The sequence below is a fragment of the Eptesicus fuscus genome, chromosome 5 (assembly GCF_027574615.1).
Source record: "Eptesicus fuscus isolate TK198812 chromosome 5, DD_ASM_mEF_20220401, whole genome shotgun sequence".
Classification (NCBI taxonomy): domain Eukaryota; kingdom Metazoa; phylum Chordata; class Mammalia; order Chiroptera; family Vespertilionidae; genus Eptesicus; species Eptesicus fuscus.
The window spans coordinates 25,710,510-25,726,318 of NC_072477.1; the positions used below are offsets into that span (position 1 = coordinate 25,710,510).

A 15,809-nucleotide genomic window follows, 5' to 3' on the forward strand; every position below is an offset into this window, starting at 1 on the left:
TGACACCGTGTCATAGGTTCGCCATCACTGGCCTAGGGGAAACCACAGCCTTGTGGGGTTTCTTTGACCAGCCCAACTAGTGATAGGTATGGAGAAGTTGCAAGCAGCATGGTCAATACACATTCATACACCCTTCCCTCCTACTTTGTACCTCTCTGCCTGCTCATCCTCCCACCCACCTGTTGCAGGAAGTTCTTCAATGAAATCCATCTCTCTCCTTAGCCTGTCCCATATTCCTGTGGGTTCAGGCATGTAGGTGAACAGTGCGTCAGGGAGTTTGCCAAGCAGGTCTGCTGCCTGCAGTTGTGCCAGCTGTGCACGGCATAAAGGCCCCTGAGTGGAGGCTGACATCGAGCCAGCGCTCTCTGTGCCAAGCCCTGCACCCTACCATGTTGCTATGCAAGCCAGAGCAAGGCACCTGGGATGTATATGAGCGGTATATATCCAGGCTGTATCTTTTCTCAACCTTGCATGAAGGTGCTGTATAGCCTAACAGTGGCCCTGCCATCAGGGCAAAGTATTCTGATTACCAAATAGATACTGCAAGACAGTTCCAAGAGATCATCTGGCTCTGTTCATAAAGTACACAAGCCTCCCATATTAGTTGGCTATTGCTGAGTAACAAATTGTCATAAACTTAGAGGCAGAGCACAATACCCACTTACTATCTCACGGTTCTGTAGCTCACAAGTCCAGGTATGGTGTGTCTGGGTTTCTGCTCAAGGCTGGAATCAAGGTGTTGGCTGGCCAGGCTCTTATCTGGAAGCTCTGAGGAAGTGTCTGCTTCTGAGCTCATTAAGGTTATTGGCAGAATCCTATCTCTTGTGGCATGAGGTCTGAAGGGCCCTGTTCTTTGCTGTCTGTCATCCAAGGACCACTCTGTTCCTAGAGGCTGCCTACACGCCTGGCCACGTGACACCCTCCATCTTCAAATCAGAAATAGCGTATTGAGTCCTTCTCATGCTTGGAAGAGATTGTTGCAGGAATCCCTCTGGCTTCCCCTCCCTCTGCAGCCTGAGAAAGATCTCTGCTTTCAAGGGTCCATGTGACTAGATCAGGGCCACCTGGATGGCCTCCCTATTTACAGGTTGGCTGTGGCATGTAACAACTGTATCAGATAACATGATGGGAGTGACATCTCACCATAATCACAGGTTCCAGGGATTCGGGCAGAGCATCGTTAGTGAGACATTTTAGAAAGTCAACCTAGCACAGCTTCCTCACCCACCCACGTTCCTTTTAAAAGCCAAACCTTTGAACCTTTTTCTTCCCAAAGGCCTGCTTGAATAAGCACATTAATACCTTACTTTTTCAGATAGTGACCCATTTTGAGCAAACACTAGCACGTGGTCAAATAATGTGTAAGTCAGTCAGAACTACCTTTTCCCTTCCTAACCTCTCTCACACATTTTGGTAGAATCTGACTTTGTCAGTCGTATGTTGCAAGTGGCTCCCACCAGTTCACAAGAGCTGATTGTTACACGTTTAGGAATTTTGCAAGCTGGTAATTAAAACTATTAGTAGCTTAAAATTGACTATAGTGGGAGTAATTTATACCGTGGAAGGCACACACCCCAAATCAGGGTTCCTCCCCCCACCCTCTGGCCGGCTGGTTTACCAGTAGACCACTGGGTGCAGATCTTTTATAGGTCATCCTCTTGATCTCAGGTAGCATGCAGGATCCTTTCTATGGCCCTTGGATGCATGGTCACCGTTTTACTTTTTAATGCCACCAGGAATGGGGCAATCACTCCCTTCTAAGCAGGCTCGCCTCACTGATGTGATGCTGTGTGGTAGAGGTGATGCCTGCCTTCCTGCCAGTGGCCCCAGTGCTTCGGGAGCAGCACTGGTGACAGCCCAGAGCCATTTGGAGGGGCTGTCATCTCCCCCTGGAGAATCTCTCCTCTGGATCCACATATCAGGTCCCGGTTAGAAGTACAATTTTTAGAGCCACACTGTCTGAAATTCGAATCCCAGCTCTGCCACTTATTTAGCTACGGCCTTGGGCAAGTCTCTTAACTTTTCTGGGCCTCTGGTTCCTCATCTGTAAGATGGAGATAAAAAAAAAAAAATAGTACCTACCTCACCGTGATGGTGAAGATTAAATGAGATAATGTGTGCGGAGAGAATAGCATCTTGCCTGGCATGTTCCTATCTCACAGGTTTGTTGTGAGGATTAAATTAATATAAATGAATAGAACAGTGCCTGGCACAGAGCAAGCACTATATACATTTTAATAAATTATTTTAAAATGTGGTTTTTAGGCCCTTCATCACCTTAGTCACCCTATTCTGGGTATATTTCAATGTCCCCCTCAAGACGTAGTGTCAGAATGGACCTAATGACTCCAGCCTTTGGTTGATGTGCTACATGTTGATTCTAGGCCCCGCCCCCCCACCTCTTCCCAACCAGCAACAGCATTTGAGCAGCTGCCTCCTTTCACCTACATTTTTAAGAGTTAGACTTCTCCAAGGAGCTTGTGAGAAATGCAGAATCTCAGGCCCCACCCAGACCTTCTGAACCAGAATCTTCATTTAACAAGATTCCCCAGGGGATACATAAGCACACCAGAGGTTGAGAAGCACTGTTTTGGGGGACCCTATCTACAAGAGAGAATAAGTGGAAGCATCCTAAACCTCCTCATGGGACAAGGAGCCTTTCCCCCAGACCTTGGTAGGGTGAGGAGGGTGGCCGTGTTGGGCTGACAGAAGGTGGTTGGAAGTGGGAGGGGCTTTTTGTCCTGGTTCAGAGCCAAAAACCTGCCAGGGAAGAGATGGGAGCTGCTGATGCCCAACCGGGAAGATAAAGACTAAAAAAAGAACCCAACACAGAAATGCGAGGCTTGTGAAGGCTCCCGTGGAAAGGCTAAAAGCTCTGCCATCAGCTCTCTTCTATAGCCCCGGGTCAAGGAGCAGCCAGTGTAAATTTAGAAATGATGAAAAGGAGCCCTTCTTGATCTGGTGAAGAGTCACTTCAGAGGAACCAGGAGGGACGAGGTCACCGAGTCAGAGATTATTTCGAGATTATTTCTAGCAAGGGAGGGCCAAAGGGTTAGGAAGCCACCTACTCACACCACAGAGCAGAGGCACACTCACTTATTATCTGCCTGCGCTGCCTGAATTTAAATGGGAGAATGCTGTGGTCCCTCACTGCGGCCACAGCTTGGGGATGGTACCCAGAGTTTAACCATTTGCTTGTAGGGAGTTAGCTATAGGAGTACTAGGAGACATATGCTAAAATCCCAGCTCTGTTGCTTACCAGCTCTGTGACTCTGGGCAAGTTACTTAACTTCCCTGAGCATCATTGTCTTGTCTTTTGATTTTTTAAAAATACATTTTTATAGATTTCAGAGAGGAAGGGAGAGGGAGAGAGAACCATCAATGATGAGAGAATCATTGATCAGCTGTCCCCTGCATGCCCCACACTGGGGATTGAGCTCGAAACTCGGGCTGGGAATCAAACCATGACCTCCTGGTTCATAGGTTGGCACTCAACCACTGAGCCATGCCGGCCAGGCTGTCTTATCTTTTTAAAGGGGAAGTAATAATGGATATATTTCACAGTTTAAATAAGCATGAAATAAGAAAGTTCTCATGGTGCTGAATATAATGTAAATGCCTGTATTAGCTTACATCCCTGTAGTAGTCATTTGACAAGTAAATTCGACTCCCTCCCCCTTTCACCCGAGAGGAACTCAGTGGTTGTAGTACCCTGAGCACCAGAGAGGCCTGATTTGGAATTGGGTGTCTTCAGTGCAAAGGAATCTTCTGAGGAGCCAGCCAGGAAGCTCAGCAATGTGTTTTCTAATCCCTCCTGGACTGTTGCGGGGAGATCTCCTAGGAGCGTCTCCCTAGCAGCACAGCCAGGTCTTAGCTGGGAATGCTGCGTGCTTTCACACCTCCTGCAGCAGAAGGCTCAGAGCGGAGACAGGGGCAGTCCCTGGAGCCTCAGAAAGCATTCCTGCCTCAAGTAACAGCTGCTCTGGATAAGCTGACCCCATGATCATTTAGTAAGTGCCACTGGGACGGAAAGAGCAATTGGGAATAGGAGAGACTTAGGGTCCAAAACCCCTAGCCTAAACCCATGAGTTAGATCCTGGCTTACTGTTGGAGAGCTCTCCCAGAGACTGAACCGATTAGCAGGCTAATAAACTAAGAGTGTAGTTCAATGGCATTGGGATTCTGGCCTCTTTGTTTCACGGAGAATCCTTAGACATTCCATCAACATAGCTTTCAATTTTTTTTTGTCCCTAATGAGTTATATGTTTACTATAAAAAGGCAAAGTAGATTGATTTCATGAAGCCTCAAGTGTGTTAGAAATTCACGATTAGTCACTCAGCAAGTCATTGTTGAGGGAGGGCCTCTATGCCAGGTACTAGGAATACAGAGGCAAATTTGAGACAAGTTTCCCGTCCTCATGGCACTCACAGTCTAATGTGGACAGAGAGACTATAAACAAGTAAGTTTATAAACTAACCAGCTAACTTCAGGCTGTGATTAGTGCACTGGAGGGAATGAGCAGAGGGACCATGGTGGAAAGTGACCCATGGTGGAGAGGTGGAGATGGTGGGGAGGAAAAAAATCCAAGGAGATAATGTGGCCATGGAAGGCCTCTCCAAGGAAATGATGTATATGTGGAGACTCAAAGGTTGAAGATAAGCATAGACCCAGACACGGAGAACAGCAAAGGTGATGCCCTAAGAGGGAAAGGTCTTGATTTAAGGAACAGAAAGACCAAGGGGAGAATGTTATGAATGAAGTCAGAGAGGTCAACGGCACCAGTATCATACAAGATCCTGTAGGTCACGAAGGATTTTGTGTTTATCCAATTGTGGGCCTGGATTGCATTTTTAATAGCTAATCTTGGTTGTTATGCAGGGAAGGATTTACAAGTAGAAGGCAAAGGCAGGAGCAGAAAAATCTCTTAGGAGGCTAATGCAAAGTCCAAGGGAGAAGTAATGGCGTTTTGATTCAGGTCTTGATAGTGGAGGGAATGATGGTGGCAAATTAATAAATTAGGGTTAGAGGAAGGAGCAGGGAGGAGAAGAGGGAAAGGAAGGAATTAATGGTGATTCCAGGTTTGGGGCTTCAGCAATTTGATAGATGATGGTGCCAATGACAGAAATGGGGAAGAATAAGTTTGGAAAGAGAACTCAAGACCTGGCTGGTGACTCCGATGGAATTTAAATATTCTTGGGCCTCATTTGTGGCTTGAGCAGAACTGAGAACTTTCTCGGTTTTCAAGAGCTGCAAGGGATTTCTCTGGGCTTCAGGCAAGGTGACACCTTATGTTCAAACAGATGTGGTGCCTTCCCCAAGAATGATCTCATGAGGGTATCTCACACCTGCCTCCTCCACGCATGACACCCTCCAACAAGTGGTTCTAGCTAGCTAACCCAAATTCCTCTTGCCACTACCTGATGTCTGTCCTCATTTCCCTGTCTTCAACAAAGTTGTTTGTGGCTTATTGTATTCTGTTTATCTGCTCACTGAAAGTCACAAGAAGCACAAGTCAGGCTATGTTTTATGACATGTGATCTATCTAGCCCAGAGCTTGTTGAGGACAAGGGCATAGGACCAGATTTTGGGAGATTATGAGAATTGCTCTCCATCCTACCACCCTTCACGATCCAAGCCCCTCAACCCATTTGGGATCTAGCATCCTGCTTTAGCCACTTCTTTCTTGACCTGATTTCTATTTCCAGCCTGTACCATATCTTGGGTCACCAGTTCTATTTATTGATTTTCCCTTATTTTTTTACTTAATGGCTGGAAATGATAAGATTCCCTTATATATTACTCTCAAACCACCAACCAGGTCATGCTGCTCTTAGTAACCAGGGTTGCTATTTATTAAACACTTACTAGGGAAACATGCACCCTGTCAAGCACTTCCCATGCATGATCTCATTTAAGAGCACTATGAGGTAGGTTCTAGTATTCCACTTGACAAATGAGACTTGGGGAGGTTTGGCGAATTGCCCGATGTCACCAGCTAATGAGAGGTGGGGGCTGGATGAGACCCCAGGCGTCAGTCTCCACTCCCAATGCCATGCTCTGGGGGAAGGAAGGGCAAAGTATTGTAGCCTTTTGGAGGTTGAACATTCACCTTCCGATGGTGGCTAGTCAGGTGTGTCTGTGACTGGGGTGGGTGCTTGTTAGCAAGTAAGGAGGGGATGAAGTCTTTGTTTTTGGAGCATTGGGCACTGGGGGGCCAGGGTGAATTAGTAACTACTGTTACATCCACTTCAGGAGCAATGAACTCACATCTGCTTCTGTGGGATTGACAGTGTGGACAAAGGAAGCTCTGTAGACACCCAGCTCTCAGGGTGATTTGAAAAAGCTCGGTAGAGCAGAGAGGTCGTCCCAAGTCAGAATGTAAAGATATTCCTACTTTATAACAAAAAATAACAGGAGGATCTGAAGGCCTTAGTCTCCTCAACAAAGGCCAGGTCTCTGAGTCTGAAAGGGGGCACGCCCACAGGCAGCTGACAGGGTTTCTGCGTGATCCCATCCTTCCTATGGCTGAGGGAGACTCAGCTCCATGCCTGCCCCATCCAGCAGTGTCTCACACCCCCTGGGCCAGGCCTAAACATCTTGACTCAGGTCCAGTCCTGAAATATCCCCATCATTAAGCAAAGGTTGGAAGAAGCCTGGCCCAGGTCCGGCTTCATTTTTTAAAGCTCCTAGTAATATAGGAAAAAAAAAAAAAGAAAGAAAGAAAAGAAATGCAAAACAGGGTTACTAAAATTGGTTTATATTTTTCAATGTTTAAATTAGCAAAATAACACCTTTTAATATAAAAACCAATATGATTGTGCTAGTCACAATATCACCGTAGGGTTTATAAGCTCATCACAATTCAGAGTACGCTGGAGTTAATGTGACCTGGTCCATGTTTCCCTGGGGCTGCAAAGCTCATTTGGAGAGAGAGAGAGCCTCGGTAGCTTCTCATAGGATTCTGAGGCCCATTGTGGATTCCCAGAATGTGCAACTCAAGCCGAATGGAGCCTCCTGGGCTCCCTGTGACAGTCACTGCCCAGAGAAAGGAAGAACTCCTGCGATTTTCAGGCAAGACTCCCACCAGCCAACTCCCCCCACCCCCTTTATTATAAAATAAAGCTTTCAGATCACCATCAGCTGGATAAGGCAGCAAGCATTGTGGGAGGACCTAAATGCCTGAGCCATCATATGTGTAGTATTGCATGGCTCTTGAACTGCCCTGGGATGTGTAAGCATTATTCAACCTGCTTGTGTACCGGTTAAAGTATTTGTCCAAGGTCACATAGCAAATCTAGGACCAGAACCCAGAACCTTTGACTGTAAAGCCTGTCTTCACATCTGGTCATATCATGAAGCCACATGAAGCCCAGGAGGGGCCTAGTGAGGCAGGGAGGGGACTGGGGTAGCCCCTGTCCTTCGTGCCCCTGTGGTATTGGGGCAAACTTTGACCTTTCTGGACTTTTTCACTGTTTCCTTCTCTTCCTGTTTCTTCTCCTGGCTGGCTTGCCCCCCTCCCCACTCTACTCCTTGCTTATGATACTTATTTTTCCATCCACAGCAAAACATTTCCCATCAAGGTAATTGATGGTGAGGCGTATGAGAAAAACAAGAATTACTTCATTGAGATGATGGGCCCCCGCATGGTGGATATGAGTTTTCAGAAAGGTGTAGTACCCTGTCCTCCACACTAACGTTAACATTCTTCTCTCCTCTTCTCTTTCTTTCTTTCTTTCTCCAATCTGTTGTCTCCTCTGCCCCTTTCTTCTACCTCTCTGGTTCCCTTTCCCTTGTTTCCTTTCTTGTTCTCTCTTTTCCTCTCTCTTTGCTCCCAGCTGTGTCCTAACATCTGCTAGCCTGTCACATGGTATCTATAAGAGGGATGCTCAAGAGCCAGTGGTAATTTTTGTAAGATGGGTAAATGGATATTGGGGAAAAACTGAGAGAGACAGAGAGCCACAGCTCTGAGAGAATGTGTATGAAGCTCCCTGATTCTCCTAAATGGCTTAATATACAGGAAAGAAAAAGACCAGAGCCAGGCAGGACAGCAGCCCTTGGAAATTCGCCCAGGCTCTCAGCACGGATTTCCGTGGGGCAGCTATTCCCAGGGCTGAGCTTATAGTCCCTGGGCATTGAGACTCACTGTATTTAGATTTAGATTCTGTTTGTGGTTCTTCCCATTCCCCCATGCAGGCCTTGGGAGCCATCTTATCTGTTATATTCCCTGCTATCAAGGTGTGTTTCTCTCCCTGACCTTGATAGAGCTGAAAGCACAGGTTTGAGTTCCAGGTCTAGGTCAAAGACCTATTGGTAGTTCTCTGCTCTCCCTATGAGGAGCATCTAGATAAGGAGGCAGAGAGTTACAAGAGTGGGAAAGAGGATTCTGACCTGAGTGGAAGCTTCACCAAGAAGTCAAAGGACTTCTCAGAGTGGATGGAGCTTTTGCCTCCAACTTAAATGACCCATACACTCCAGGCCCCTAAGAGGGAAGCCGGAAAATCCTCTTCTGGAAAGATAACACTGTGGTGGGGGAGCTGCTAGTATTTGCCGCAATACACCTTCCCTGGCAGAACTGTCAATCATATCCCTTCAGGTCATGCCCATAGTCATACAGCAGCCCACTCCCATCACACCAGCCGAGTCCCTGCAGTGGGACAAAAGGCTGGGCTCACATCTCCTAGACAGCCCAGGGTCTGGGGCCTAGGGAGAAGTTCCCAGAAAATGCTTCTTGACGATCAGTGAGTTTTGTCTTTTCCACTAAGCAAGGTGTCCAAAAAAGTGCTAGAAAGGTGACCAAAAAGTATACTCACAACACACACACACACACACACACACACACACACACACACACACACACACACCAGCAAGTCCTGTGCCTAACAAACCAACTCAGATCAGCCTACCTTTTCCTACAAAGCAAAGATGAGCCTGCCTTTAAAATGGAGGAGGAGCCTCAGAGGCTCTGATTAGACATTTTAGGCTATTGTTTATTAGCACTTCTTTGCCCTTTAGAAAGCATTTAAGTCCAGAGAGAGAGAGAGAAAAAAAAAATCATGGCTCACTGTTGAGACCCACCAACACCACTTGGTTCCATGGAGGAGCCACACAGGGAGATCCAAGCCCACACAGCAACTCCATGAAGATGGGCCTGTGCCAGTCTCATGCCAGTCTTCAGGGGGGAGCTATTTTCAAGAAAACTTTGATTCTCTGATAATTTGTTTTTAAAAGACACAGTATATTGTTGAGATGCCCAGAAATGAACAGAAACCCTCACCACCTTGCCCCTTGGATCCTTGGGATATAAAATGTGATGATTTACATCATTTTCTTCACGCCTTCCCAGGAGTGCATCAGGTATAAATAGTAAAAGCTGTCCTATATCAGATAGTATTAAAACATGTTAGTTTCCACCATGGAAGCCCTGTGAGATAAAGAATGAGATCATAGGATTCCACTCTCCTTGCTTTCTCTCTCTCTCTCTCATTTCCCTTCCTTATACTTTCCTTATGAAATTTTCTTTATGAGGCTCACATAAGAAATGGGTATATACACAAGGAATGGAAAATAAGTCCCTAGCTAGGTACTGTTGACATATTTCCTGTAGTAGCAGGGGCCTGGGTCATACCCAATGGACCAGTAGTTTACCTGCTGCCCAAAGAAATTCCTCTGTTACCATGTGACACCCAGTGGAATGTGCTGCCCAACTCACTTGCTACTAACCATCAGCAGGATCTGAAATGACTCCTCCCCACCATCAACCCCTTCTCCCTTACCACTCCCTTGCTGTCCTTCTGGATCCCTTTCATCTTTTTGACCTCTTTTCTTTGCCTCCTGGCTCTCTTTCCCTCTCATCCATAAGGACAGCTATGACCAAGAAGACAAAAAAAAAAAAAAAAAGCTAAGACCATTTTTGAAAATATCAGAACAATACAATCCACCTTAGTCTTGTCAAAGCCACGGCGGGACTGGGCTGCATGTGCCAAGAGTGATGGGAGATGATGTTAAAGGCTGTGCTCCAAGTGACCCACCAATTTGCCGACCCATTCGACACACACTCTCTCTCTTGTTGTCCCTACAGGAAAACCATAAGGGTTAAAATAGTAGATGAGGAGGAATACGAAAGGCAAGAGAATTTCTTCATTGCCCTTGGTGAACCGAAAAGGATGGAACGTGGAATATCAGGTGTGAGATTCTTTAAAGAAAATAAATAAATAAGACAACAAAAAAGAAAAAAATTTTAAAACAAACTAAAAAGCAACTTTATTTTTTCTCCCTGTTTTTTGTCCCTTTTCCTCCTTCCTCCTTTTGACCAACATACTTTTTTTATTCTTTTCCCTCCTGTATTCTCGCTCTCACCCTGTTTCGGTATCATCTCTGCCTTCTCAGCCTTAGCTTATTTCCAAGTCCTCCTTTCCCACCTTTTGGGCAGCACTGCAGCCTCGGCTCCTCATTGCCCTCATGAGTTACTTCCGCCTTGTGCTCCAATGATCTGATTACCACTGTCCTCTGCACTCTCCCCTGCAGTCCCCCCCCCCCCCACCCCCGCCCCGCCACACACACACACATACACAATAACCTGTAAATGTGGGGATTCCTTGGTGGGTGGGGAGGAGAAGAAAAAGAAAGGAATGTGATGCAATGCATGCTGGTGCCCCTTCCCTGCCTTCTTCCCCTCCCACCCCTCACTCTCTAGCCTGGATTGAATTGGGGAGGGTCTGATGGGGGGCTGGGGCCCATGTTGCAATGATGCTTTGACCGTTTTCTGCTGCGTTCCCCAACCTCCGTTGAATGCTTGGCAGGTTATTCACTTGCAGAGTGTCCCATAGGCCCCTCTGCCCTTCATGGAGGTAAGTGTTTTATCTGGCTATTTCACAGTTGGGTAGACAGTGGCATGAAAAGGTATGCCATTTGTCAGAGGCCACAGCTTCTGAGAACTCTTTGAGAGAGAGCTGGCTTCTGAGGTTGTAATCTGCAATCCTGAGCTATTCTTCCTCCCCTTGGCATCCCACCCCATCCCATTCTACCTCTGTTCCTAGTCCAAGGTAGGGTACTTAATTCAGGCTACTTTAGGATAAGACAATCTTTAAAGCAGAAAATTGAGAGTCTGCAAAGGGAAGGAAGTCTCCTTAGCCCTGGAGAAGGACTGATAATGGGCAGGCCCAGAGTATTGACTTTTCCGATTGGAGAAGGGACTCTAAATGGTGAAGCTGGTGCTGATCCTTGAGAAACAGGTGTTGAATGGTTCACAGAAGGCTGCCTTTGCTTCATATCTGCAAATGAGCATATCACTCAGCTCCCAAGATAACCCGGATCCCACACCAGAGAAGTGGCCTCATCTTCTTTCTTCTGGACCTGCCAGGGTTCCATTCTTAAGGGATTGGTTATGTTGCAGCCACAGTAGAGGTAAGGAAAGATTTCTTCTTGAAGAAAATGATTGGAAGCCACTACTTTGAAAGTGTTGGAGGAATATGTATGGGAATGGGTAAGAGTGCCCTTGGGAAGTATCAAGAGGAGGACATTCTCACTCCCCTCCAAGAGACATATGCTGCTGGGAGTTTTGTGGAAGATTAAACAGACCCACCTGTTTGTCAGAAGGTGTGATGATTCTGCAGTTAATTCATATTTGCATCATAAAGCCTTTCTTCCAAGGACAGATCTAAGTGATTTGGCAACTATAATTCCAAAGAACTATATTTCACTGACAGGTCTTCTTCTCAGACCCATAGGCTTGATCAGTTCTCATTATCTCCTCTGGACTCCCTCTGCAGACTGGACCACTTCTATGCCCACACTGGTTTGGACACACCTTGTATTCTAGAAGCAGAAGCCCGTTCCATTTTCTATTACTCATTCCCTCCTTGGCCACTCAATAAGATGCTGCCATGAGCATGACTGCCAAAGAGTGCTGGAAGAAAGAAAGAAAAAAACAACAACTTTGCTTCCCAGATTATATTCCTGCCAATCCTCCAAATTCTGCCACTGAGACTATTCTCAGAAATTGCCTCAACACCTGCCCTGCCTCATTCCCACCTCCCCTGTGCATTTACTCTACATCCGCATGACTGGCTGGATGCAGCAGTCACTAGCTTCATCAGTTTTCAAGGCCCAAGAACTTAGGTGTAAATGAAAGCAGCAAAAGGACCATACCTTTCCAGGGCAGCTGGAAAGAAGGCAATGGCTCTGGACAAGACGAATAGGTTGGAAATCTGTCCATGATTTTATTCCACCAGTAAAGAGGCCCTTCTTTTCTGCCTCCCCAACAAATTCCTACCAGCAGCAGGACAGACAGTGACCTAAGATAAACCTTGGTCAAACGCAAACACCTGTGGATTCTCCACATTTGAGGACCCCTTTGTGCCGCATTAGATTCTCTCTCCAAGGAGATGTCAGTAAATCCCTGGTGGAGCCTAGACCTGGTGGGGGGCAGGGGGTGGGCATAGGTAAGAAGACAAAGATTTCATCAAGTCATCGGTGTGATATGCCCCAGTTCTTCCCAATGACCAAGATGCCAAGATGAAAGGTGCCAATAGGAAAGATATCTCTTTCCTAGCCTCCTGTTCTATTGTCTATGGGGTTAATTTTTGGTTTCTTCAGTTCTTTCCATATTTTGGCATCAGACTATAAGGTGAAAGGTCATAAGGCTTGAGTATCTAGACTCGAAATCAAATGAAAATCCATCCTGATTTCTAGAATTCACTGCTGTTCTTGGAGTGAGAAATAGTACAGTGGAGATTGCTTTTCATTATCACTGCTGCATGGGAGAGTCTTAGGCATTCAGAATAGCATAGTCTCTGCATGGTCAAAATGACAATTGCATTCTCAAAAAAGAAAAGTAAAGGACTGGATTTGAAATAGGAGATTGTATTCTTGGCAAACAAACCAGATTTCAGAGGAGAGGTTAAAAGTTTTGGACAACCTGGGGGATGAGAAAAGGGAGGATGACTAGGAAACACCGTTGTCCTGGTGTAGAGTAAGTATTGGGGTCTAGAGTGGACTTCTGAGAGCAATGCTGAGTATCACAGTCAAGGCTGTTGGGCCTGGGCCTGGACGCGGAAAGTCTGAGTTGGGAAGGGAAAGCGCTTTCCCCCCCAAATGGGGCCTGTTTGTGCCTCCTCTTATTACACTCGTGGGTTCCCCCTGACAAGCTGCCCAGAGGCTTGCAGTTACTCACAGAGCTGTGTTGTTTCTTGCTTGCCCCTGGGGTATCTGAGCAGGGGGATACAGGACTCTCACCTGACCCCAGGAATCAATATAGGTAAAAGTTTAGCTTCAGCATCTCAGCAGCAGCAGCAGGAGAAACACCCGGAGGGTATTGTGTCCCTCATAGCTGGATGAGATGGAACTCACTGACCCATCTTTAACTTCGAGGTGGAAGGTCTCAGATTCATGTAGAGAATGAGCAGAGAATGATGGAATTGCAGCTGACTGCAAGCCATCTGGCTATGCTAGGGATGATCTTGGTGTTGGGGGGCATGTCAGACTGAAAAAGAGGGCAGCAGGGACCTTTAATAAGAGTTGTCCCTTGTCTGACCTACTGGGGTGTTTGGGTCTCTGGTCTCCACTGGAAATGGGGCCCAGGAGGGGCTCTTTCATGCAGAGTCATAAAAAGAGCAGAATGAACTATCTGTCTATCTATCTATCTATCTATCTATCTATCTATCTATCTATCTATCATCTCATTGTGGTAAGGAGATCCATTGATCCATTACCCCTTGGAATTCCATATGGGAGAAACCAGAAAAAGTCATTTGCTGTTCTCCCTGAATTTATACAATAAATATCCTGGATCCACATGTGTCTTCAGGAACTGTGACTATGGGATGACGGGTCACAGGTCTGAGTTGTATTTCTAGAGAATTTTGGAACACAAAGGCCACCATCCAGAGATGTAGCACCACAAGATTTATGAAAAATATAATTGCCAACGCATTTAGCAAATAGCAAACCTTTATTGAACAACTACTAGTTGCAGTGACCACCAGGCACAGGCGACCCAAAAATGGGAGGAGTGCACGGCCCCAACTTCCAGGCTACATCTATTTTTAAAAAAACACACACTCAAGGAAAACGTTCTGCAGGTCTTCCTCTCAGGGGAACTCAAAGTTCTGGCAAACACAGTAGCTATGAAGCCATCTGTGGCCGTGAAAATGTTATGAGCACTGGGAGGCTGAGCGTGATCTAATTATGAGGTTAGGGATAGAAGACAAAATGGGGCCTGGTGGATGTGAGGGCGATCTGGCTGCGACATCTGTCACCCCATTGATTGCCAGGGTTGATTCGGCTGATCTGGCTGGCTAGGCGGGTGTCCCCCTCCTCCCTCACCGATCCATGTGCGTCCCTCCCGAAGCTGCGTGCTCGGTCAAAGAGGACGACCTTCCCCCCAGAGGAGAGGACCGGTCTTCGGTCAAGGGTATATGAGTAGCTGCGCTCCCCTGCTAGAATCTCCAAAATGGGGCCTGGTTCCACTCTAGTACAACATTACTCAATGCCCTGAGCTCCTATTCAAGCCCCAGAGTCATATTCTCCACAGATGAGCCAGCTACTCTGGCATTCTGGATTCTCACTCCTTTCCAGAATGGATGTGATAACCTGATTCCTTAGGAGATCACGAAGGGCCAACCATGTCTCTACTTCACCTGTTTGGTCCCCCATCCTCACTCCTCTATCCCTTGACCCTCAGAGCTGCAGGGAAGGTGTGGGGAAACCTCTCATAACTGCAGGGCCCTGGTGCTCAGCAGTCTCTCCAGCGGCTCCTGCCTCTTGCTGCTGCTGCTGCTGCTGCTGCTGCTGCTGCTGCGCATGCTCCAAGTGCTGCCTTTAGCATGTGGCTGCAGAGCTGTCACCTACTAAGCTCACTGCTTTTTCTGCTGCTGCAACCACAAAGCCTGGGGATACTTTCAAGATGGGACCTTAATGCTCTTTCCTTTTCTTTCTCCCCCTTGTCTGGTATCCATTTGCAAACAGCGCTCCTGTTGTCTCCAGGTAAGAGGTGCCTTGCCTCCCTCTTCCTTTCTACTTCTTGCCAATGCCGTTATTCAGGTTAAGACTAATGTCCTGTGATTTATTTAATAGGAACTGTAAGCTCAAAGTTAACCTGACAAGTTCTCCTAAAGGCCACGAGATTTATTTCCTCACTTGAAGTAATTGAAAGGAAATAGACAATGTCTTGAGCACCGTTTCTGTTGGTGTTCGTGGGCAAAGGTGTAGGCTGGTCCTTTCTGGGACTAGGAAGGGATGGTGGATCATAGGCTTCTCCTGAGTCTTCATTTATCTGCCACCTCAGACTGTGAGGCAAGAGAGGAGATGAGAAGTTTAGAGCTGAATCTCCCAATAGGATCATGATGGCATTTGAAAGAAAATACTTTGATCTTGAGTGATCCAGGGGAAAAGAATCAGGAGCTGCTGTGAGACGGTGAAAAGCAATTTTTTAAGAATCTGGAATTTTACTGATCCTGAGGATCTTCCATGTTAGCACAGCTGAAGTTCAAGTTGCTAGAACTTTGATTTATTTGCCACCAATACTTGAAGTCACATGTGCTGTGAACAGCAAGAAGAATTAAGATATAATGGAGGGTGGGGATAATTGTCTGGCTGGAAATAGAAATTTCGGAGATTCTCTTTTAGAGGAATTCTCATGCAGAATCTCGAGCCTGTTGGAGGACATACACCTACTTGGACAGAACCGCATGGTTGGATCAGTGGGACCCAATGGTAAAGAGCTAGCTGTGAGCAGATAGGAAAGTGTGTCCATCTCATCCAGCGACACCATAGCTTGTGGTGCAGGCGAAGTGAGCACTACGAGATGTCT

General features: G+C 46.6%; 1 protein-coding gene across 1 annotated transcript in view; it reads left to right on the top strand.

Moving 5' to 3' along the window:
- The window catches only part of SLC8A3 (solute carrier family 8 member A3), a 98,621-nt gene that overhangs the window by 72,290 nt on the left and 10,522 nt on the right, over window positions 1-15,809 (top strand). Inside the window, exon 2 of the mRNA XM_008138899.3 lies at window positions 10,080-10,183. Within this exon, the coding sequence (XP_008137121.1) occupies window positions 10,080-10,183 (104 nt within the window). The remainder of the gene's footprint in view (window positions 1-10,079; window positions 10,184-15,809) is intronic.